This window comes from Onychomys torridus, chromosome 7, assembly GCF_903995425.1.
Source record: "Onychomys torridus chromosome 7, mOncTor1.1, whole genome shotgun sequence".
Lineage (NCBI taxonomy): Eukaryota > Metazoa > Chordata > Mammalia > Rodentia > Cricetidae > Onychomys > Onychomys torridus.
Genome location: NC_050449.1, coordinates 38,054,475 through 38,076,844, shown reverse-complemented (window position 1 = coordinate 38,076,844; position 22,370 = coordinate 38,054,475). Strand labels below are relative to the sequence as shown.

The 22,370-nt window shown below is 50.9% G+C and overlaps 2 protein-coding genes across 14 annotated transcripts in view; one reads left to right on the top strand and one right to left on the bottom strand.

Moving 5' to 3' along the window:
* Nucleotides 1–4,712, top strand: part of Phldb1 (pleckstrin homology like domain family B member 1) — a 47,223-nt gene extending 42,511 nt beyond the window's left edge. For 9 of the 13 annotated variants that reach the window (XM_036193106.1, XM_036193099.1, XM_036193103.1 and 6 more), the window contains 3 exons: nt 2,116–2,201; nt 2,369–2,401; nt 3,329–4,712. In XM_036193106.1, the coding sequence (XP_036048999.1) occupies nt 2,116–2,201; nt 2,369–2,401; nt 3,329–3,469 (260 nt within the window). In that variant the 3' untranslated portion in view covers nt 3,470–4,712. The remainder of the gene's footprint in view (nt 1–2,115; nt 2,202–2,368; nt 2,402–3,328) is intronic. The other 4 variants (XM_036193097.1, XM_036193107.1, XM_036193105.1 and 1 more) reach the window with 2 other exon arrangements.
* Nucleotides 4,713–4,972: 260 nt separating this feature from the next.
* Treh (trehalase) lies at nt 4,973–17,630 on the bottom strand. The gene is made up of 15 exons (XM_036193602.1): nt 17,523–17,630; nt 9,801–9,901; nt 9,528–9,672; nt 9,360–9,447; nt 8,274–8,374; nt 8,040–8,132; nt 7,842–7,958; nt 7,610–7,732; nt 7,319–7,368; nt 6,994–7,191; nt 6,284–6,501; nt 5,948–6,059; nt 5,642–5,754; nt 5,338–5,391; nt 4,973–5,113 (listed from the first exon to the last, which is right to left on the bottom strand). Exons 1-15 carry the CDS (start codon nt 17,600–17,602, stop codon nt 4,973–4,975), a joined length of 1,734 nt encoding a protein of 577 aa, XP_036049495.1. The 5' UTR covers nt 17,603–17,630.
* Nucleotides 17,631–22,370: the final 4,740 nt, after the last annotated feature.

The window sequence follows — 22,370 nt, the reverse complement described above, 5'->3', positions numbered from 1 at the left end:
AACAAAGGTTCAGATTCAGTGTGTCCAGTACTGCACTGAGGATTCATGCTTCTCTGTTGCAGTGGTCTGCAGTGGGTCTTGAAGGTTGGTTTGGAGTTTGGCAAGAATATGGGCGGGAAGAGCTGGTCCTAGTGTAGGAGGAATGAGGCCGCTTTTCCAAGTGAGAAGTGTAGTGACTCCACAGAACTCAATGTGGAGGAGGCTGTGAGGCAAGCTGGAGGGATGCATTGGCACCGCTCTGTGCCAGGACACAGAGGTGGCTGGTTCCTGAAAGAGGCACCATCAGAGGCGTTTGTGCACTGGAGCAGCGGGCTTGTTTTCAGACTCATCCCACATGGTCAGGGCAGGTGAGTAGCAGGGCTGGAGGCTAGGGCAGGACATTAGGAGGCTGGGGCATGGGACTGGGCCTGAAGTGACCTGGAGTATGGGAAGGGACCCATGGGAGGAGCTTTCCAGCAGCTTCACTTTGGAGTTCAGGGATGAGCACTGTCATCTCCTACAGGACCCGACCCAGCTGGTTGTCGGTTGTACCATTTGATCAGTGTTTTTGGTTGTGGTTTTTTTTCGTTTGTTTTTTTTTTAAAGTAAGACACCGTCTCATGTAGCCCAGGTTGGCCTCAAGCTCACTGTGTAGCCAGAACTGGTCTTAAGCTCTTATCCTCTTGCCTGTGTTTCTCAAATGCTGGGGTCTTTTGTGTGCACATATTCCAGCTAACAACGTTCTTATCCCCTTTTCATATGCAAATGGTCGCACCTGATACATTGTCCTGTTTGCCTTAAGGTCTCTTAGTAGTTTTTCTGTTTCAAACGTATCTACAACTGTATACTTAACACTGGGAGGGTTTTATAGATTCATTCCCCCACCTACATCTGTATCAAATGTTTCTTGGGGCTGGAGAGATGGCCTAGTGGGTAGAGCACTTACCACTCAAGCATGAGGACCTGAGTGTAAATCCCAGTGTTCTGTGTACCCCATGCATACCTGTTACCCCAGCACTGACAGATGGAGACAGGAGGATTGCTGGGGTTTGCTGGCTGCCAACCCAGCTCCAAGTTCAGTGAGAGACCCTGTCTCAAGGGAATATGGTAAAAAGTGACATCCTTCTCTGGCCTCTTGAGTGTGTGTGCACATCCTCACACACACAAATTCTGTAGCATCTTCTACAACAGCAGCTATGTACTATTCCCCCACATGGTACACTCTAACTTGCTAACCCATTTTCACTTGGGGGATAGTTAGTGTGCTTATAACAAGCTGTCAGGCAGTGGTGGTGCACGCCTTCAGTCCCAGTGCTACAAAGGCAGGTGGATCTCTGAGTTCGAGGCCAGCATGGTCTACAGAGTGAGTTCCAGGACGGCCAGGGCTACACAGAGAAACCCTGTCTTCAAAATCAAAATAAAAGGCTGTAGTGACTATTATAAAGCTGTTCTTTTTATATACGTCCAATAAATTATTTTTTGTTGTTATTTGTTTGTTGATACAGGGTCTCACTGTGTAGTTCTGCTTGGCCTGGAACTTTGGCCTAGAAAGATCAAAGTCTTTCTAGTTTATTGTTTCTATTTGTTTAATGTAATTATTATTATTTTAGAAGGTTTTTTGGTTTTTTTTTTTGGGGGGGGGGGGACAGGGTTTCTCTGTCTGTCCTGGAACTCACTCTTTAGATCAGGCTGGCCTCAAACTCAGAGATCCACCTGTCTCTGCCTCCCAGGTGCTGGGATTAAAGTCCTGTGCCACCACTGACTAGCATTTTAGAGATTATTATTTTAGGCTGGCCTGGAACTCGAAATCATCCTGCCTCAGCCTCAGCAAATTGCTAGGATTCCAAGCGCCCTACTTTTGATTGACATGGTCGAATTATCCAGAAGAGTTCACCAGTTTTGCCCCCACGGGCTGTTTTCCTGACATGTCTGTCAGTGGGTGTAGCTTTGTCTTCTGGGAGATCGCACCTCAGCACGGTTCCGATTTACATTACACCTGTCCTGAGGTTCCCTCTTGGACTCAGTTTTGGAGTTGGAGAAGCCAAGACTGCAAGCCATTCCCCAGATGAGGAAGTGAGCTCAGACGCGGGGCGCTCCGTGCTCTGTTCTGCTCAGCCCACCCTCATTTCTTTGCAGACAAGCACGAAACGAAGCTAAAGGGGGTCATCTACTTCCAGGCCATTGAGGAAGTGTACTACGACCACCTACGCAGCGCAGCCAAGGTGAGGCAGCGAGGACCAGAGTGTGGCTGCAGGGATAGCTGCCAGGAAGGGGTGTCATGGCAGCGGTGTTCTGGGCGCAAAGGCCTTGGGCCTGTCCTCTGCCCAGGCTCTGCTTCCTCCTCACTCTTTTTACCAGTTTTCTCTTCCTTTCTTCCTCCCCCTCCCAGAAAAGGCTTTTCCACTTCACTATGGTGACTGAGGTACCCCTACCCCACATGCCTGTAACTAGAACTGCTCACATTAACAGCTTCTATGTCTTATGGCCCCTGGCCCCTGACCCCTGACCGACTCCCCCTTCCATTCCTCTAACGAGCTCCAAGCCAGAGAGAGGAGGGAGCAAGGAGCTCCTGGGTATCGGAACCTGCTTGTTGCCTTCCTCTCTGGCCCTGACAGCTGGTGTAGCCTGCGGGGAGGGGGGGAGGGAGGGATGGAGAAGGACAGTACAGACAGGAAGGGAGATGAGGGGTCGGTGGGAAGTGCAGGCACTAGATTGGAGATGTGAAATTGATAAAAGGAGTTGTTGGAGGCTGAGCCAGCTAGCCTTATGCAAGTTGCTCTGTCTTTTGTCAGCCCTCACACCCCACCTAACCCTGGCCTCTGCTCCTCTAGGGTCTGGGCCAGCCTCCTACTTAGAGTCTTTTCCTACCTCTTTTTGGCTTAGAAGAGAATCTGGTTCTCACTGGGACAACCCTTGTATTAATTTTGGAACTGAGGCATGCCCCTTTTGGGGTTGCAAGGGTTTAGAGAGCCTCATACTGCCATGTGTTAGAACAAAAACCTGTGGACCCCTGGGAACTAGGCTTTGGCCTGTTTAAGACTCAGTCTTAGGCCAGGTGGTGGTCACACACACCTTTAATCCTGGCATTTGGGAGGCAGAGACAGATGGATTTCTATGAGTTGGAGGCCAGCCTGGTCTGCCGAGTTCCAGGACAGCCAGGGCTACACAAAGAAACCCTCTCTTGAACCCCTCTGTCTCTCCCCAACCCCACCCTACCCCGGCCAAAAAAGGCTCAGCCATAAATTCAGGATTTCCTGGGACTTTGAGGAAAAAGGCAGACAAGAAGCAGGTGAACAAAATGTTCTGGGCATGGAGTTCCACCTTAGCACTTCCTGTCTTGCCTTGGCAGAGTCCGAATCCAGCCCTCACCTTCTGTGTGAAGACCCATGACCGGCTGTACTACATGGTGGCCCCATCTGCAGAGGCCATGCGCATCTGGATGGATGTCATCGTTACAGGAGCTGAGGGCTACACTCAGTTCATGAACTAACTACCATGCACCTCCTGGGTCCCCAGGTCAGCCACAGGACCCATGCCCTGCCACTTGCTGCTCAGCTTACCCCTGAAGACAGCAGCACACTGGGCACGGGGCCACAAAGGCTCAGGATGTAGTTGAGTCCCCCCAGGGCTTTTGAGCAAGAAGACAAATTGTTCTGTGAGGAGTTTGGTGCTTGAGGGTGGGACTTGGGTCCCTAAAGGGCCAGCAGAGAGGAGAGGAAGAGGGAGAGGCTTTGTTGTGTGTTGGGAGCCCAGAAGTTTTAGGGTTCCCTCCTGGGTCTGGCAGGCCTGAAGAGGAGTCACAGAGCGGGGCTCTCAACTCTGACCTGACACCCGCTCACCCCAGCTTGTTTTCTCTTTGTAAAGGACAAATTATGGTACCAGAATCTGCCAAAGATCCCCTTCTCATCTCAACCCTGTACAGGGGCCTGGGGGGTACTGAGCAGAGCCACGTGTAGAGTTGGGGAACAACTCAGGCCTGCACTCTCCAACCCCCTTCTGCCTCCTCATTCTCCCATCTCTCTGTACTTTTCACTACTTTGCTCAAGGACCAGAGACCTCAAGTGTCATCCTTGAGGTCCAGCCCCATCTTCGTGTCGCAGACCCATCACCATGGTCTCTATGGTGACTGCTTCATCACCATGGTTACACACTAATTGCCATGGCCACTCTGTGGCTCAGCCCACTGCTTCAGCTGTGGGCCACGTGAAGGTACGTGCCATCATCTCTCCGCCCCAGGCCTGGGGACATGTCCCATGGCAGGAGGAAACACCGACCCCCTGCTGCATTGGTCTCAAGCCCCCAGTCCACACCTCTCCTTCCACCGTGCCTTGCTTAGAGCCAGAAGGGATGGTGTTGGGGGCTCCCAGACCAGAGGAACAGCAGCTCTGAGGGAGAGGAAGCTAAGATTCTGCCCTCCCATTCTGATGGGATTCGTTCCCAGCAAGGAAAGAGGGTGGCTCAGAGCGTCCAGCAGGAAGCCTGAGCTGTGGGTGGGGAGGGCGGAAGCAGAGGCCCAGAGCTGTGGTACCCTCCCTTCAGTTTCCCAAGGGTGATGGGAAAAGAGTGGGGATCAAGTCTTCAGCTGGCTGGCTTCAGCCTTTGCGCCTTAACACTAAGCCACCTTCCCTGCCCTCCCCAGCACTGGGACCCTTGGTTGCTGGGCCTGGCTGGGTGTTTTGCAGTATTTGTAAGCATTTCAGCAGAACAATAATAAAAAGCATTTTGACTATGTACGTATGTGGAAGTCCAGGTTGTATGTGGTACCCAGTGGGGTGCTTCAGGCATTTGGGTTCCGTTTTCCCAAGAGTAGGGCTTTCCACCCTAGTACAGGTTGCCAGAGGGAATCCAGTCCCCAGTCTTGACCTCCTGATCGCTTCTTGTCCCAGTGCACTGTGAACAGGACAGCTGGGAGGTGGGGGTGCAAGGCAGGAGAAGTGAGGGGGTGGAAGCAGAGGAGGGAGCTCCCACAGTGAGGCCATCCTTTTCCTTGTGGTCACCATAGCAGAAGGCTGACAAGAAGGGCAGCCACTAGATAGTGGGGTCTCAGGAGAGCTAACTGGGTCCCTGAAGTCAGCTGGTCACCATAGCGGTCCAGAAGCACCAGAGCCACTCCATTGGTCCAACCAAATCCTTCCTGAAAAGAGACCAGATCACTGATGCCCCCAAACCCTGTTTGGGGGATTCCCTGCTTGCCAGGGATTGTGGTGGCCTCAGGCACAGATGACTACCATTCAGAATCTTCCCTCATAGGCTCGCTTACTGAGCATCTCAGACCTAAGGGGACATACATGCTCTGGGGGACAGCAGATCCCAGGGGTTGCCTTTAACGGTGTTGACCAGCTTACACTAGTTGCTCACCTGAACTTCATATTCCCCACCTCCGCCTGGATGTCCACCATCGCTCACATCGTACTAGGAACAAAAGCGTGAGTTATAGGTGGGTACTGCCTCTAAGCCAACCACCCACTATAGGGACAACCCCCACTGAAGGAACACAAGTTTGCTCCAGCCTGCTGCTCAGGCCCCTGCAGTGCCCAAGAATGGCCACTGGGGGCCGCACTGTGTCAGCTGTGCTGTCGTAGGCCTGGCAATGCCTGACACATTCATAGTGTCATAGAACGAGACCCTGACGAGACAGGCATACCCCCAGCCAGCCGCTCACCTTCTCATACATTGCTGACATTTGGGAGTAGACTTTGAAGTTGGTTCTGATCCAATTCTGGGCGAGCTGGAAAGCCACCTCCTGAGTCCGTGGGGAAGCTGACTTGGCCAAACCTAAGACCCCACCCCAGATAAGGCCTAAATATTCAGAGACCCCATCCTGGGTGTTTCTCTCCCCAAGGCAGGAAGGGGGTCTAGGCCCTCAGATCTCTATTCTGGACCTATGGACTCACATGTTCTTAATCCAGGGCCTGGGATTGGAGGGAAGGAGAGGTGGGCTGGGTCTACCATCTGCCTGTTTTCCTACCTCTGATGACCAGGTCCTGCAGGGGGGCCCAGGCATTGGGGAAATCCCACTGCTGGCTTGTGTCTTGAAGAGAAGTAGGGATCCCATACTGGTAGGTCAAGATCTTGCTGTCCTAGAAGGTTGCAGACATTGATGTGACTGTGGGTGGTGGCTGAAGCCAGAGCCAAGGACCCTGGGCCCTCAGGGAAGGCAGATCCGCCCCTCCTGACCCTTCTCTTCCTGCCTCACGGCTGCTCCCAGTGGCCTCACAGAGACTTGCAGGCTGAGACAGGTACCACCAGCAGGGAAGGGAGGGACCTGCCTCCAGGATGCCAGGCCTGCCCACAGTCCCCTCACCTCCAAGTATTTCAGAGCCTTGTCAATGATGCTTGGGTCTGAGAAGCAGCCAGCCCAGAGTGGGGTGAGGTTGGAGGGATAAAACTCCAGGTTCTTCTCCCCTTTTTCCATGTCATAGTCAAACCAGGCTCCCTTCTGCTCGTCCCACAGGATGGCCTCCATGGCGGCCAAGCGCTGGGACCGTAGGTTTCTGTACTTTGTGGCCTCGGTATCATTCCCTGTGTGGCACACTGACTTTAGTCTCACTAGGCAGGGGCCTGAGCACTGCCCTGGCTTTAGATGTCTTTACTTTTCCCTCATTCCTATGCAGTACCCACACAGGCTAAGAATCCTAGGGACCGGGACCATGATTCCCCAGTGCCCACTAGAATCCATAGCTCCTTGAACTAATGACCCTGCCCAGCTCACAGGGACTTGCTGGTCTGTCTCTCAAGTTCATCATTCTGATGACTCTTGCTCTGAAGGAGCTAAGGAAAGCTTTGGGGAATGGAGAGATCTGATGTATGCACCGGAGTGTCCCTCACTGGCCCTAGAGGTACTCATAGAACAGAAGGGACAGGGTATAAAGACAAGGGTAGGCTCCTGAGACATTGTCTTCTGTCAATGCCTCTGTCAAGGTGAAGGTTCAAAATGGCTGGGGAGCTCTCCCTCCAGTTCCATGGCCAAGGTTGATGCAGGAGCCTACACTGGACCTCTCATGGGGTATTCACCTAGTCTGGAGTAGAAGTTACTCATCAGTTCCTCTGCTTGGCACAGGAAAGCATTCAGGTCGACAGGTACCATTTTGCTGGTTCGGATGCTGCTAAGCAAATTAGGGTTTGGGCCTTCTCTGACAAGCCAGCGTGAAGAGAAATCCCAGCCAGACTCAGCCCCAGCCTTAAGCTCAGTCCACAGAGTCTCTCGGTCCCCTGTAAGGACAGAATAGCAACCCCAGGCCAGAACTGACTGGAGGGGCAAGCAGCCACAGATCAAAGCCAGAAATGTGCGGCGGCTCAACACCCTCCCATCAGCCCTTCCTCCTCCTCTTCTGTTTACCTTCTGCCACAGTGTTTGCCAGCTCCTCATCCTTGCTGTAGGACTCTGGCCTAGCGAAGAGAAGCACCACACCATGGCATCAGTAGGCGCTAAGCCACTTGGCTCAACCAGAAGGCTCGGTCATCTTAACGCAGCCCTCCCCCCCCCCCCCCCCCCACACACAGCGCAAGAGGACCTAAGGCTCTCATGGTCACATCCAATAAGCCTAGTCACCCCCTCCAGCTCTAGATCCATAGAGATGCTCACATCAGAGTGAGCAGACAAGGGGCTGATGGCAGGCCAGTTTCTCACCTGGGTCCCCCATAAGGGACATAGTAACGGTTCAAGGCATAGCTTTGCCCTCCTGAGCTCACAGAGACACTTCTGTTCACAGTCCAGAAGTCCAGTTCCGAGGCTAGGGTTCCAATGTTCTCCCTGGTTGGGGCAAGCAATGCCTCAGACCACGTACATAGCCACTGCCCTTGGCCCTGGGGAGTCTCTAGCATAGGATATGCCAGCAGGCCAGAATGGGCAGGGTACCCACTGCAGGAAGCTGACATCCTGGGTGTGAGTCACGTATAGATCCATCATGAGAGTCAGGAGTGGGGGTTGGCTCCGTTGCAGGTAATACACACGTCCACCATTGGGGATATGTCCGTAGCTGCCAAGAGGGATACTGCTTAGATACTCCCTGGCCCAGCAGCAAGGCAAGCCCAGCTCCCTGCCTATGATTCTTTCTTACATCTTCACCAGATCCAGAAAGTTCTGTAGCATGCCCTTCACCGTTGAGGCCATCTCGGAGAGAAGCAGACCTTCCATGACCCAGTAGGAATCCCTGGTGGAAGGAGTGGGCAGATATCACCCAGCCTTCCCTCTGCCCTGCACTCCCGTGTGGGAGGGTGCTGGCCCTGGGTTCCCCACCACATGGTTCTGCCAGCCTCCATGAGCCCCTAGCCTCTCGGACGTGGGCACTCACCAGTAGTAGAATTCGACAAAACGCCCTCCAGGCACAATGAAGGGGTGTTCTGAGTAGATCAGGGAGAACCTCTCGGGGTGGCTGAGAAGTTCTGGCTTCATCTGGAGTCAAGAAAGAGGGGAGAGGGGAGCCCAGCATCAGGCTGAGGGTGGGGGCTGCGGCGGTGGGGGCAGAGGGCCTGGCTGGGGAGGCTGGTTCTCTCCTCCCTTCTGCCATGCCGTGTAGTCCAGGCCAGCTTCTGGGAGACTTAGAGTCCTCACTCTGCCCCTGCGATCCTCCGGGGTCCTGGCTCAACTTGATGGTATGCTGAAGCCCGACCACTCCACATGGCATCAGGCAGGCGACCACTGGCAGTATCCTTTGTTGTGACCCAGAGGAGGCAATGCTGGTAGAGGACTCCCCCCAACACCCCTGCTGCCACTTGAAGCCAAAGAAGGTAGAGCACTCTCTCCCAGTCCTTCTTGAATGATGAAACCCATGCTCTTTCCCCAGGGGCAGTTGAGGAGATCGGGAGTATCGAGGACCGGCTTGGGGCCCCTCGGGTCCTTCGGCCTGTTTCTGCCAGGTCTAAGTGTGTTAGCAGGGAGCTCAACCTGCCTCGATCATTGTCAGCAAGCAGCAGAATGGGGATCAGGTATGGACCTACTGGACTAGCTGGTCCTGGGCAGTCTTAGGGCCCACTGGGCAGGAAAGAGAGGCCCTCAGCCCTGGACTGAACACAGGCTGGCCACATGCAGCCAAAATGACTGTTCTTGGGACTGGGGCTGTTCCTAAAGCTCAAGAAGTGGGAGAGGCAGAGGGCATGAACCTCTGCCATGCTCCTCCAGGCTGCAGGGGGCAGCATTGGGCAGCCCACAGGTAGCCGGACTAGCTTGGTTGGCATGGATGGTTCCCTGGAGGGTGTGAGGGGTTTGAAGCAGATGTTCCCTTTAAGCTTTCTAGAAAGATTCTATTTAGGGGTCAGCGATGTAGGCTGTGTTCTTAGGAAATATCTGTGCTCTCAGGTACTGTGGGTTAACAGGCATGGCTCTGTCCCATCCCCGGAGCAGTTAGCCAGGCCTTGAAGCAGGCCCAGGCCACTGATACCTTCTTTCCCAGCTTTTTCCAGATCTGATGCAGTTGCTCCGCCCAGGCACGCAGCTTGGCATCTGAGATCTTTTGCAGGAACTGAGGGCTAGAAAATATGACCCCACAGGGTTCATGGAGGCAGCCCCAAGAGAGGGACCCTGTCCTGTCTTCTCTCCAGAGTGGTACCTGTCTTTCCAGTCTTCTGGGATCCAGGACTGCAGCTCCTGTCCCACGGGCTGGAAGTAACTCTGGACAAACTCCTGAAGCTTTTCCGTGGGGATGCTTTGGTTGTGCATCATGGCCAGCTCGCTGAATCTCTGCAGGACTTCCTCTGGAGAGCAGGTGATATTGAGGAGTCAGTGGGGTACCCCGAGACACATCCTGATCAGGGAAGCTTATGCTGCTCCCACATCTGCCTATTATAGGTAGAAGGTTCAGGAGAAGGCAAAGTAATTTTACCTGGGGATGTGGCCAGTGACATATCCACAAACTGCTTGTCATCTTGGTAGAGCTTTGCCATCTGAACTTGGTGAAGGAGCTCCCCATGGCAGTATATCTGGCTGCAGAGATAGTCAGGTGGTAGTGGTCAGTAAATGGGGCTGGGGTGTGGAAGATGACAACAACGTCTTCTTCATGTGGCCCTGGCTGTCCTGGAATTCGATATGTAGACCAGGCTGGCCTCCAACTCAGAGACCTGCCTGCCCCTGCCTACCCAGTGCTGAGATTAAAGTCATGTGTCTCTAAGCCTGGCTGTGGAAATGCTTTAATAAATCTTCCCCAAGCTTGGTGTGGTGGTGCACACCTTTAATCCCAGAACTTGGGAGGCAGAGGCAGGCAGATAGATCTCTGTGAGTTCGAGGTCAGCCTGGTCTACACAGAGAGTTCCAGGACAGACGGGGCTGCACAGTGAAACCCTGTGAAAAGAAGAAGGAGAAGGACTAGGCATGCCCCTCGAAACTCTTTCTATGATGCAGTCATTTGTTCCAGAGTGTGGGGGATTCAGGGAGGTGCCTATTGCATCCATGAATGGGCAGCTTCCTTTCCCCGGGCCGTCTTTAGACAGCCCTGGAGAAGCTTGTCCTGTGAACAACTCTATGACCCACAGAAAGTTACTGGGCTTAGAAATGTACACAGGGTCCTTCTGGAAGGCCATGTCCTCTGCTGATAGATGGTTTGGCAGAAGGTAAGAACAGTTACTGGCATGGTCTATGCTGTTGGCCTCATGGTAATGGCAAAATTGAATGATAAAAGTCCCTATGCCTAAAAGGAAGACATCAGCCATCAGTCTCTGGTCTCACACATATACATGCAGAGGGGTACGTACGTACACACACACACACACACACACACACACACACACACACACACACACAATTTTTCTTTTAAAAAGTCTTTATGGGTAGGTTTTAATGATTCATAGGGCATAGCAAATGGCTGGCAGATGGGCAGTGACAAACTGAACTATTAAATCACTTTCCAGAAATCGCTGTAAATATTAAAGGGGGTCATGAAAGCAGCTGTGCACACTTGGATGTAAATGAAAATGCTTGAAACTCTATAAAGTTCTGTCTTGGGATTTAGCTCAGTGGTAGAGCGCTTGCCTAGCAAGCACAATGCCCTGGGTTCGATCCTCAGCTCCAAAAAAAAAAAAAAAAGAAAAGAAAAGAAAGTACTGTGCCAGTGTAGAACAAACACTAGGGTATGCTTCTTGAAACTATCTGTGGTGGCTTACACCTGCAAACCCAGCACTGAGGCAGGAGGACTGACGGGAGTTTGAGGCCAGTCTGGGTTACAGAGCGAGACTCAAAAGAGAGAGGAAGAGAGAGAGAGATGGGGGGGAGGGCTGGAGAGATAGGGCCAGCAGTTAAGAGCGCATTCTGGTGATGCTGAGGACTTGAATTCAGTTCCCAGTACCCTGGGCAAGTAGTTCACAACCTCGTGTAGCCCAGGGGATCTGACGCCCTCTGCTGGCTTCTAAGGACACTGCACTCACATGCACATGCCCACACATACACATGCAATTTTTTTGTTAAAAAAAAAAAAAGATGGGGGCTGGAGAGATGGCTCAGAGGTTAAGAGCACTGGCTGCTCTTCCAAAGGTCCTGAGTTCAATTCCCAGCAACCACATTGTGGCTCACAGCCATCTGTAACGAGATCTGGTGCCCTCTTCTGGCCCGCAGGGATATGTGCACTGTATACATAATAAAATAAATTTTTTAAAAAAGAAGAAGCATATTGAGGGAGAAAGAAAGAAAGAGAGAGAGAGAGAGAGAGAGAGAGAGAGAGAGAGAGAGGAATGATACAGCCCCCAGAGGCCACCAGTGGGCCAAGTGACCTCACATCAAGTGGACATGTTGGGAATTGAACCAAAGTTCTCTGGAAGTGCTCTTAACTGATGAGCCACCTCTCTAGTTTCTAGTTATTTTCTGTGTTTATTTTTGAGACAGGGTCTCACTGTGCAAACTAGGCTAGCCTTGAACTTACACAGATCCACCTGACTCTGCTTTTTTTTTTTTTTAATGAGATGGGTTGTTACAGAGCAGCTCATGCTGGTCTCAAATTCTAGATTCTCTTGCCTCAGCCTCCTGGGTGCTGAGATTTCCAAACGTGTGCCACTAAGCTCAGCCTGGACTTACTTTTAATGAAGAGAAACATTCAGAGGGAAAGATCTACTAATTAGAGCAGGAGCTCTCTCCCAGGAGGGAGCAAAGGTTGGAAAAGTGAAGAGGAGAACCAGACCAAGTCCATGAATAATGCTAGATAATGCCAGGATCCAACCCTGGGGATGGGCAGTGCGCTCCTCCAACAGAGCCTCCTGGTTATTTAATGAATATTGAGGCCAAATAGTCATGGGCAACACCCTCCACCCCAGCTGCCAGGGCTCAAGGGACAATCTCATGGCCTTCTACCAGATTCTCTGGAGACTTACAATATGCACGCACTCTGACCTCCCTTACTCCGAGGGCAGAAGACACACCCCTTGAGACACTGGTACTGACGATCAGATACACTGGGAGACGGAGCAAGAGCATCCCCTGGACAGAGTGCCAAAGGAGCGGGCTGGCCTGAGAAGACAGGCAGTAGTTTCTGAACTAAGTACTTCCACCAAGTTGGTCCTCAGGCACACAGTAGATCAAGGCAGGCCATCAAGTTAGTGTAAAACACATGCACAGAGGTTATTAGGCCAGATTGGTTGTCTCTTGAAATCCATTACTAGTCTCCATCAATTCTTTCAAATACTGTCATAGTCTGACTGATCCAACACTGCGTCTTCTACGTAAGTTCTATGCTGAGTGGAAATGTCCAGATACATAGGATGATGCTGTTGTGCGAGTCTTGGCCAGCAGCCAGGAGAGTAGGCTCAGCAGTTAGGAGCATTTGCTGCTCTTGCAGAGGACCTGAGTTCAGTTCCCAGCACCCAACTGGCAAGTCTCAACCATCTCTGACTGCAGTTTCAGGGTATCTGATGCCCTCTTCTGGCCTCCACAGGCACTGCACACATGGGATGCATTTACAGGCAGGCCTAACACTCCTAAACATAAAATAATAAATAAATAAAAGTATGGGCCAGGGCCAGGCATGGTGGTGCACGTCTTTAATCCCAGTACTTGGAAGGCAAAGGCAGGTGGATCTCTATGAGTTTGAGGCCAACCTGGTCTACACAGTGAGTTCCAGGACAGCCAGGGCTACGTAGAGAGATCCTGTCTCAAAAAACCAAAATTAATTTAATCAAAAAAATCTTGGCTAAGGTCAGAATAGCTGTGAAGCTGTGAAGTAGTCAGTTCAGTTCTGATACTAATCAGGCTTCATATATTTAGGGCACAGTCTAATCGAGCCTCACTTCAGATACCAGTTATAAATGTGAGGGTCTTCAGGCTGCTTACAGTTGGAAGCGACGGTTAAAACTGCAGGCCCTCGGGAACTTTCACAGGAAGAGTGATAGTCCCAGCTTCCTGTCCTCACTTGGGAACCACCCTGGTTTCTGGCACTTGCAGCCACAGTCCTGCTCCTGGGACCATGGCACCAGGGAAGAGAGAGCAAGCTCAGAGGACAGGAAAACAGCTGGACTGTTCCCTCCCCACTTAAGAAGAACTGGCTAGTCAGGTCCTCCCTACCTGTTCTCTAAGTCACCCAGAGAAGCAGAGGCCTGTACTAACAGACAGTCCTTTAGAGCTCCCCAGTGCTAAGTGTGAGCACATGCGTGTGAAGGTGTGCAAGCCAGTCTTTCACATCTTTATCTCTCACTTTTCCCTGCTGTACATGACAAATGTCTTAATTGCCTGTTCCAATTCTTCTGCTCCTTCTCCATTCAGGGTCTTATGCATCCTGGAGTGGCCTTGAGCTAGATATGGAGCCCAGGGTGATCTTGAACTTCTGATCCTCCTGCCTCCACCTCCTGAGTAATGGGATTGATTATAGAGATGGACCACCATGCCCCATTTATCAACTTCCTGTCTGACAGTCAGGTAGTCTACCAACTGAGCTATATCCTCAAACCTTTAAGGTTAATGTAATTGTTTTTCCATTATCTTTCTGCCTGACCATTATGAACCAGGCCATTAGTCCCTGCTCAGGAGTTGGTGAAACCCAAACTCAATGGCAAAGTCTCAATTCAGCCCATGGAGTTGATTTCTTATTTTCTTCAACCAAAACATCATACTCCATGTTCACCTTGCAGTAGACATTCATAAAACAAACTGTGGGTCCATTGAGGGTGTCCATAGAACACAGCCCTCTTTCTGAGAGCATATTCCAACATTTCCCAGGATGCCATAGTCTTCCAGGTGCCAGCAATATCTCATGCCCTTTAGTATTAGAGGAAATTTCAACTAATATCTGATAGTAAGCTACTAATTACTGGTCCCTAGTCCAAAGTATCAGCCATCATGCTGGGAAGGTGTTCAAAGGCGGCTGTGCTAAGGCCTGATCTTTGCTGCACAGAAGGTGATCAATCCCTTTGGGAGTGGTGGTGCATGCCTACAATCAAGTGGGTGAGGCAGGAGGATTGAGAGATGGAAGCCAGCCTGGGCTACACAGTGAGACTCGCTGAGCCACCTCACAAATTTAATTTTTGAGATGGGGTCTCATGTAGCCCAAGGTGGCCTCCAACTTGCTAAATAGCTGAGGGTGGCCTTCGGGCTGACTTTGAATTTGTGCTGGGATTAGCATTGGCTTACACAGTGCTGGGGTCAAGTCCAGGACTTCACCCTTTCCCAGCTAAGCTACACCCCACATCCTACTTCTATATTTGTATATATTTTTTTTTTTTAAGAAAGAGAGGGAATGTGTGTGAGCAAGTGCCCAAGGAGTCACTTGGAGTGTTCTAAGCAGGTGTGAGCTGCCAGGTGTAGGTGCTGGGAATTGAACTCCAACCCTCTGAAAGAGTAGTGTGTATTCTTAAACACTGAGCATCTCTCCAGCCCCTGCTTTTTCTTACTGGCGTCCTTTGCCTCATTTATCAGGCAGTTCCCTAGGAATTGAATCCATCATCTCAAAACCCCATTGCTAACTTACCACGGTACAACTACTCTTTGTTTTTTTCTTGTTTGTTTGTTTTTGAGACAAGATCTCTCTATGTAGCCTTGACTGTTCTGGAACACACTATGTAGACCAGGCTGGCACGAGTATTCTTCAGTACCAAAGAGACCCTGTGATCACCCAAGAATGAAAACTTTCTCATCACCTGCGATATATATATATGAGTGTTCTGATATAAACCTGCACACTAGAAGAGGGCATCAGATCCTATTATAGATGGTTGGGAGCCACCATGAGGTTGCTGGGAATTGAACTCAGGACCTCTGGAAGAGCAGCCAGTGCTCTTAACCACTGAGCCATCTCTCCAGCCCGTCACCTGACCTTTTGTCCTTCCTTTTTCCAAACAGTCCCCTAAGGGGTTGGCATCATTCTCCTAAATCACACACTAACACCAATTGCAATTTAATTCTGGCACAAGCCACCTGGAGACATGCAGATTCCATACACAAGGTTAAAGGATCAGCCTTTCCTTTATGAAGAGGACAGCCATAAGCTTAGGGGGTTCACATACCATCTGCACTCTGTATAAATGTGGGGGTTCCCATGGTCTCCTCAGAGTTCATTGTTTGCTAGAACCCAGAACCTGGGAAATCACTATGTCTGTGATTGTATTTTTCTTTTTCTTTTGTTTTTGTGACAGGATTTCTCTGTGTAGCCCTGGCTGTCCTGGAACTCGCTGTGTAGACCAGGCTGGCCTCGAACTCCTGAGTGCTGAGGTTAAAGGCATGCACCACCACTGCCCAGCTAATTATATTTTTCTTATTGGGAGCAATCAGGATGAGCCAAGTGAAGACAGGCATGAGAGTGCAGGGAGACTCCTGAATACTGTGAAGTCCCTTACTGTGGACTTGTGACACTTCACCCTCCCAACTCCCTGCTGTGTCTCCAACCGGAAAGTCTCACCAGTGTCTGGAATTTAGAGTTTTGGTCAGGGTCTCATTATACAGAGCATAATTAACTGAGTCACTGGTCCTGTGATTGAATGCAATGTTCAGGAACCTTCCTTTTCCTGAAGCTCAAATGGTATCTTGTGACCCAAAGGTCCAAGTTTCTAAACATATTCTTGTGTTTCTGGAGTGGTTGCCCCATCTGGAGTTGTCCCAGAAGCATGAGCTCCCTGGGGACAGGCACGCCACAAGTCCCTTGTTTTCATAAGCAATGAAGGCCCATGATGAGCAACAAGACTGTCCTATCAGGTGAGAAATGCCAAAGGCGTTGTGATAACCTGCCAGGAACCCAGGAGGAAGACCATTGGATCCTTCCTCATCGCGGAAAAGCGCTAACTGCACATCGCCAAGCCCCCACACCACCTGAGAGAACAGCGCGAAGACACCAGAATGTGCCACCTGGTGAGCGTTTACATGGGGCTTGGCGCACACTGGGTATCTTAGACTAATGCTGTGATTTATGGTGGGATCAACAGGCCACACAATATCAGTTTAACCTTTGGAGACCTGGAGAGGTCACTGTGAAACACCCCACCCCCCCCCCACCCCTGCACACACACAAAAAAACACCAAGACTCAGGGGAGCCTCCTGGTTGGCAGTACTTCATGTGCACGTGCCCTGGGAAGGTTGAGTTCCTTCTCTCCTGGACTCTGCCCTCTACATCTGTCCCTTCAATGGCTGTCATCCACAAGCACACACACGTGACTGTCCGAGTAGAGCCCTGATGTGCCAGGGACAAGCAGTGGGCACTTATGGCACACACTATGTAAATAGCCTAACAGAACTCAAGAGACTGGATCTCATAGCCACTCTGAAATCCTGACTACAAACAAATCCTACTAATTATTCCAGATCCTTCCTTTCCTTCTGTGCTACACAGCTAGTCATCAACAATTCTCCACAACTCAGTCTTCAAAATGCGTCCCTAATAGACTCCACCCCGCCCCGTCCTGCCACCAGAACATGAACGCTGGTCTCCTTTCCCCTAGAGCCAGCTCCACCTCATGGCCTGTTCCTGCTTCTGTCCCAGATTCCTGGGACTTTGGTGACCATTGAAAGACACCTTTGCATTGCAGATTGTGCCTGGCTGTCCCCAAAGGTGGCTCCTTCCAGGGTTCTGTTTGTCCTTGCCTCCTCTGAGACATGCTCCATCTGTTTAGTCCTGACTTAGCTCCCCAACTTCCCTTGGCTCTTCTCCCTCCTAGGCTCTGTTTTTACCCTTCTTTCAAGAGCTGGTGATGTGGGAGTCCGTGTGGAAGAAGGTATGGCAGTGCCATATCCAGGAGGCAGGAGGTACTCTCATCCGTGTATCTGCCAGCAGAAGCTTAGGCTCGGGGGAAAGGTTGGACTTGCCCTGGGGCACAGAGAGAGCAGCAGGGCAGGCTGAACCTCATGGGTTCTTGACAGGTCCTAGACTCCCCTCACACAAGGCTAGGAAAGGTTTGCTAAAACCACGGAGGGAACAGCCCTGCTCGCTCGGTCCAAGGAACAGCTTGGATGGTGAGCTCTGGCCAGCAGCACAGGAGGTGAGCTGTGGTCAACAGCTCTGGCGTCACCCCAACACAGCAAGTTTGGTGTCTGGCACAGGACCTACGCCTTCCTTTCCCTCTGAGAGGCCGGCCCTCAGAGGGTGAGCTCTCATCCCGGCCTTCCACCCCTGCCTTCTTCCTACACTTAGCTTCCCCAAACTCCTACCTCTCACAGGGTGGCGGTAGGGCCGCCTGGGACCTGAGTCCCAGCCCCAGCAAAAGCAGCAGGTGCAGCTCCCAGGTCATCCTGGGCACAGTGGCTGTGGCTGGAACTGAATGAGCAAGCCCTGGCACCTCTGGCTTGCTGATCACGACCTGCTTCACTTACCTACCCGGGTCAGGCAAAGTCCAGGCCTCATGGGTGTGGCTTCCCAAGGTGGGATGTTCATTTCATTGTGTTGTTAGTACTTTCCAGCCACAGTGGCCACTAACCACCCCATCAGCCACCATTAGTGTTTGTTTCTTCCATTTCTCAATCCCAGCTGACGTCACAAGCTCAGGGACTTTCCTCAGAGCCCGACGTGTGGGCACCCAAGGGCCAGGGCCACAGCTGAGGTCACCCATGTATGAGTTAGACACCAAGTCTGTGGGTGGCTCCCAAGTCACTAACGTCAGAAGGGACCATTTCTTTTAACATTTTAGACAGAGTGACTCAAGGCTTCTTCAATGTGATGCCAAACTCAGACCCTGGTAGTTATCTACAGGAGACACTGTGGGGATACAGGATGGCCTTTCAGGGATGGGTCAGGGAGACCCACCGTAGGATGCTATCTGCAGTGAGTCTTGAGGAATACAGTCAGGACACCATTCCACCATATGGGGCATCCAGAGACTTGGCATCAGTGCAGGAGAGGTTGTGTGGCAGGCTGAAGGGACATGTTGGCACCAGTTTATACTGGCAATTAATGAGGCAATTCCACGTAGTTGGTCTGATAGTCATAAGGGGTTTATTTTGAGTCAATTTACAGCAAACACAGGGGGTTGGTTACAGGATCCAGGAGAGGTGAGGCCCAGTCCAACATGGCTCTCTGGAGAACTCTTACCTGGTCTGCGGTCCAGCATCCAGCATCCAGGATCAACAACAGAGTGGTAGCCAACAGAGTGAGCACGGATGCATTTCAGGTCTTAAAGGGGTCCCCGTCTCTGCTACGCCCCAGGCAGGGGCAGATACCTAGCAGTTACCTGCTGCCTACTAGGGGAGGTGCTTCAGGGATGAAGCCCAGACAACCACCCCTACACCAGTTAGTGAAAAGGTTTAGCCAAGACACAGAGGCATTCAGTTTCCCTAAGAGAGCCAGTGAAAGTTGTGAGCGGAGCAGCAGGGTTAGGCTTTCAGAAGCTCGTGCCTCCACGTGGTACAGGTGAGGAGGGGAGGGTGCTGGACGGAGACACAGCGCCCTTGGGAGGCTGCTCCAAGGACACAATACAGTCCAGGTCTTGGGCCTGAGACAGGTGTGGGAGTTGGGGGAGGCGCAGGGAGGAGCTTCCTGGCAGCTGTCACTTCTGAGCTCTGTGGTTGGCATGTCTTTTCCTGTAGGGCTGAGGCTGGCAGCCACCTGAGCACTATTTGTCACCGCTAAAAGAAAAACCAGACAGATTACACTGCGTGGTGTTTACTTGAGCAAAGGAGGGATTCAGGAACCAGATGGCACCTTGAGGCAGTGCAGGGTTAGAGAGCTTTAGCTCGCCACCTGCAAGGCAGATTTACAAACAGCAAAAGGAAGAGATGTCGGTAACAGCTTCACCAGTGCACATTTGCCTTCTGTGGACTGAGAGCAGATCTCAGCCTGTGATTGGCCAAAACCTCAGCAGCTGTGTTTGGCTACCTGTAAGGAGGCTCCCTCCAGTTAGACTCCTGATTACTTACTAAGTCTGCGTATAGTCTGCAGGGGTGCAAAGTAGCTTTAGGACTAATGTAAATTATTCAGCCTCTCATTTTTTTTTTTTTTTTTTTTTTTTTTTCGAGACAGGGTTTCTCTGTGTAGCTTTGTGCCTTTCCTGGAACTCACTTGTTAGCCCAGGCTGGCCTCGAACTCACAGAGATCCGCCTGGCTCTGCCTCCCCAGTGCTGGGAATAAAGGCGTGCGCCACCACCGCCCGGCCTCAGCCTCTCAATTTTAAGAGCATGACTAACTCCTTGGACCCAGACATCACATTTTTGTCACCATTTGGCCTTAGTATGGAATTCACAATTCACAATGTCAAATTAACTAATTCTTCCTCAGCATTTTGCTCCTCTGCTCAGATAGAATTGAACTGATGTGGAAAAGATGGCTGCCAAGGAGCACTTAGCACTCGGGAGCGGAACAGGACACCTGAGAGGTTATTATGCTGGACATCAGGAGGATAACGCCGGGAAGCTGAAGGACTTCATCAACAGGGTGTAACTCATCAGAATCAAGCAATTCAGAGTTCAATGAGGACAGTTGACTGTATTCTAATCCAGTAAGTCACAGTCTTTGCTCAGGGGCTGCCCCTGATTAAAGCCCCATGGTTTGCTGTGGCCTGAGATGAAGAGCCATCCCTCCTGGGATTAACCTGATAACACGCGTCACAGAAACCCTGAATTCCATTGTTCTGCTTTGGGTCTGAAATAGTCCCCCAATCTCATGTACTGAAGCCTTGGTCCCCAAATGCAACAGTGTTCAAAGGTACAGTGACTCCTGGGAGATGGTTGGATCACAAGGGCTCTGACCTTATCAGTGTTTTCATGGTTGGGATGGCTTAACATTGGGAGGGGATGGAAACTTTAAGGTGGCCCCTGGCTGGGGAGTGGGACACCAGGAGTGTGTCCTTTCTGTCTTGCCACAGACTCCAAAGCAAGTGGGCCAAATATAGACTGAAACATTTGAAAATATGAGCCAAAGGAAATCCTCCCTCCTCATTTTTTGTCTGTTTCTCTCTCTCTCTCTCTCTCTCTCTCTCTCTCTCTCTCTCTTTGTTTCTTTCTTTTTTTTCAAGACAGGGTTTCTCTGTGTAGCTTTGTGCCTGTCCTGAACTCACTCTGTAGACCAGGCTGGCCTTGAACTCACAGAGATCCGCCTGGCTCTGCCTCCCAAGTGCTGGGATTAAAGGCATGCGCCACCACTGTCTGGCTTTTATCTGTTTCTTGAGACAGGTTCTCACTATGTAGCCTTGGCTAGTGTGGAACTCACTGTGTGGACCAGGCTGTCTGAGAACTAACTCACAGAGATCCACCTGCCTCTTCCTCCCAAGGTCTGGAATTGAAGGCATGCGCCACGCCTCCCCCAAACCTCCTCCTCCTTTAAATGGAATAGTTCCAGGGACTTTGTTACAACAATGGAAAGCTCACACCCACTAAAAGATGCAGGAAACTTCAGAAGGGAGCCAGGCATGGCATCCAGTCTCAGCTATGTAGAAAGCTCGAGGCTAGCCTAGGCTACATTAGTCCCTGTCTCAAAAGAAAAGAAAAGAAAAGAAAAGAAAAGAAAAGAAAAGAGAAAAAGAAAAGCTGCATGGAAGAGCCAACAAAGTTCAAGTGAAGAGTCAGGCAAGGTGCCTGCAAACCAGCTCTTAGCTGCTCTTAGAAACACCTCATGTAGCCAGGTCTGGTAGTATAAACACCTCATGGTGCGCACCTTGGATCCCAGCACTCTGGAGGCAGAGGCAGACAGATCTCTGCCAGTTTAGGCCAGCCCCCGCTCTACATAGTAAGTTCCAGGACAGCCAGGGCTACACAATGAGAACCTGTCTCAAAAACAATCAGCTTCCCATGTTCCCTTTCTTCTTGAGAAATTTCCTTGAAAAAGGTGTCCAGTGGCAGGATCTTTCTCTCTGTCTGTCTGTCTGTCTGTCTATCGAAGGGAGTATTGGCCATTCTGGGTGGGGTGAGGTAGCAAGATGGTTCAGTGGGTAAAAGCACATGCTGACAAGCCTGACGACCTGAGTTCAATCCCCAGAACACACTTGGTAAGAGAGACCTGACCTCTCCACACATGTGCACAAATTGAGAGCACTCGAGCACATACGTAGATATTAGATAATCAAAAAGTTTAAATTTAGCTTTTTGTAGCAATAAAACAAGGGTCACGACAAGTCTGACATCAGTTTTGTTCAGCGTACCACACACAATCCCCAACATGGGCAAAGAGGAGTTCCACTGCTGTACACTGTTCCATTCCATGCTTTTATGGAACACAAATGTTCCCACCTGCCTTGTGGAGACCGCTTTCTATGTAAGCCTCTGGGGGCGTCTGATTGGTTACCAAACCCAGAGTTCCTTTAATTTACAGTGTTCGATTGGAACTTCCAGTTTGCCCCCAAAAGTCTCCTCTCTCTCTCTCTCTCTCTCTCTCTCTCTCTCTCTCTCTCTCTCTCTCTCCCTTGCCCTCTCAAAGAATCAAAGAAAAGGCTACAAAAAGTCCAGTTCTGCATTCCTGGGGACTATTGCAACTTCCTCCCCTGATGCCACCAAGAGCCCAAGTCCCCACCTAAGCACTCAGCTTTTGGCCATACTTGGGCACAAACCCAGCTTGTGGTGGACATATCATCACCCCTCACCTACAGCTATATAATCTCCCTGCTTTAGTTCGGGGGGGCCTCCATCTCTGGGACTGGAAAACCCACCAGGGAGTTGGAATTGCTTTACTCAAATAAATCCTGTTGTTATACTTTTTCAATTCGGCTTGATCTGGCTTACTGCATCGGTGGAGAAACCTATTATCGAGGGACAGAAATCCTATTATATAGATTAGCTCCTTGTTTACTAAGTAACCTGGGTTAGCCTTGAACTCAAAATTCTCCTGCCTCAGCCTTGCATGTGTCACCAGGCTTTAGTTCCACACCTAACCAGCACCCCACTAGCAAAAGCATGTACCCAGTAGCCTTATTGGAAGCTTTTCTCAGCAGAGTGAACGTATCTTCATCTATTTGAGACTGCTACTAATTTTGGTTGTTGACTATTTCATTTCTGTTTATGGGGGATGCAATGGGCACTTGAGGGACTGTGTGCATGAGGGAGATCTGAAGCAGTGAGAAGGCAAGAGAGTGAGCA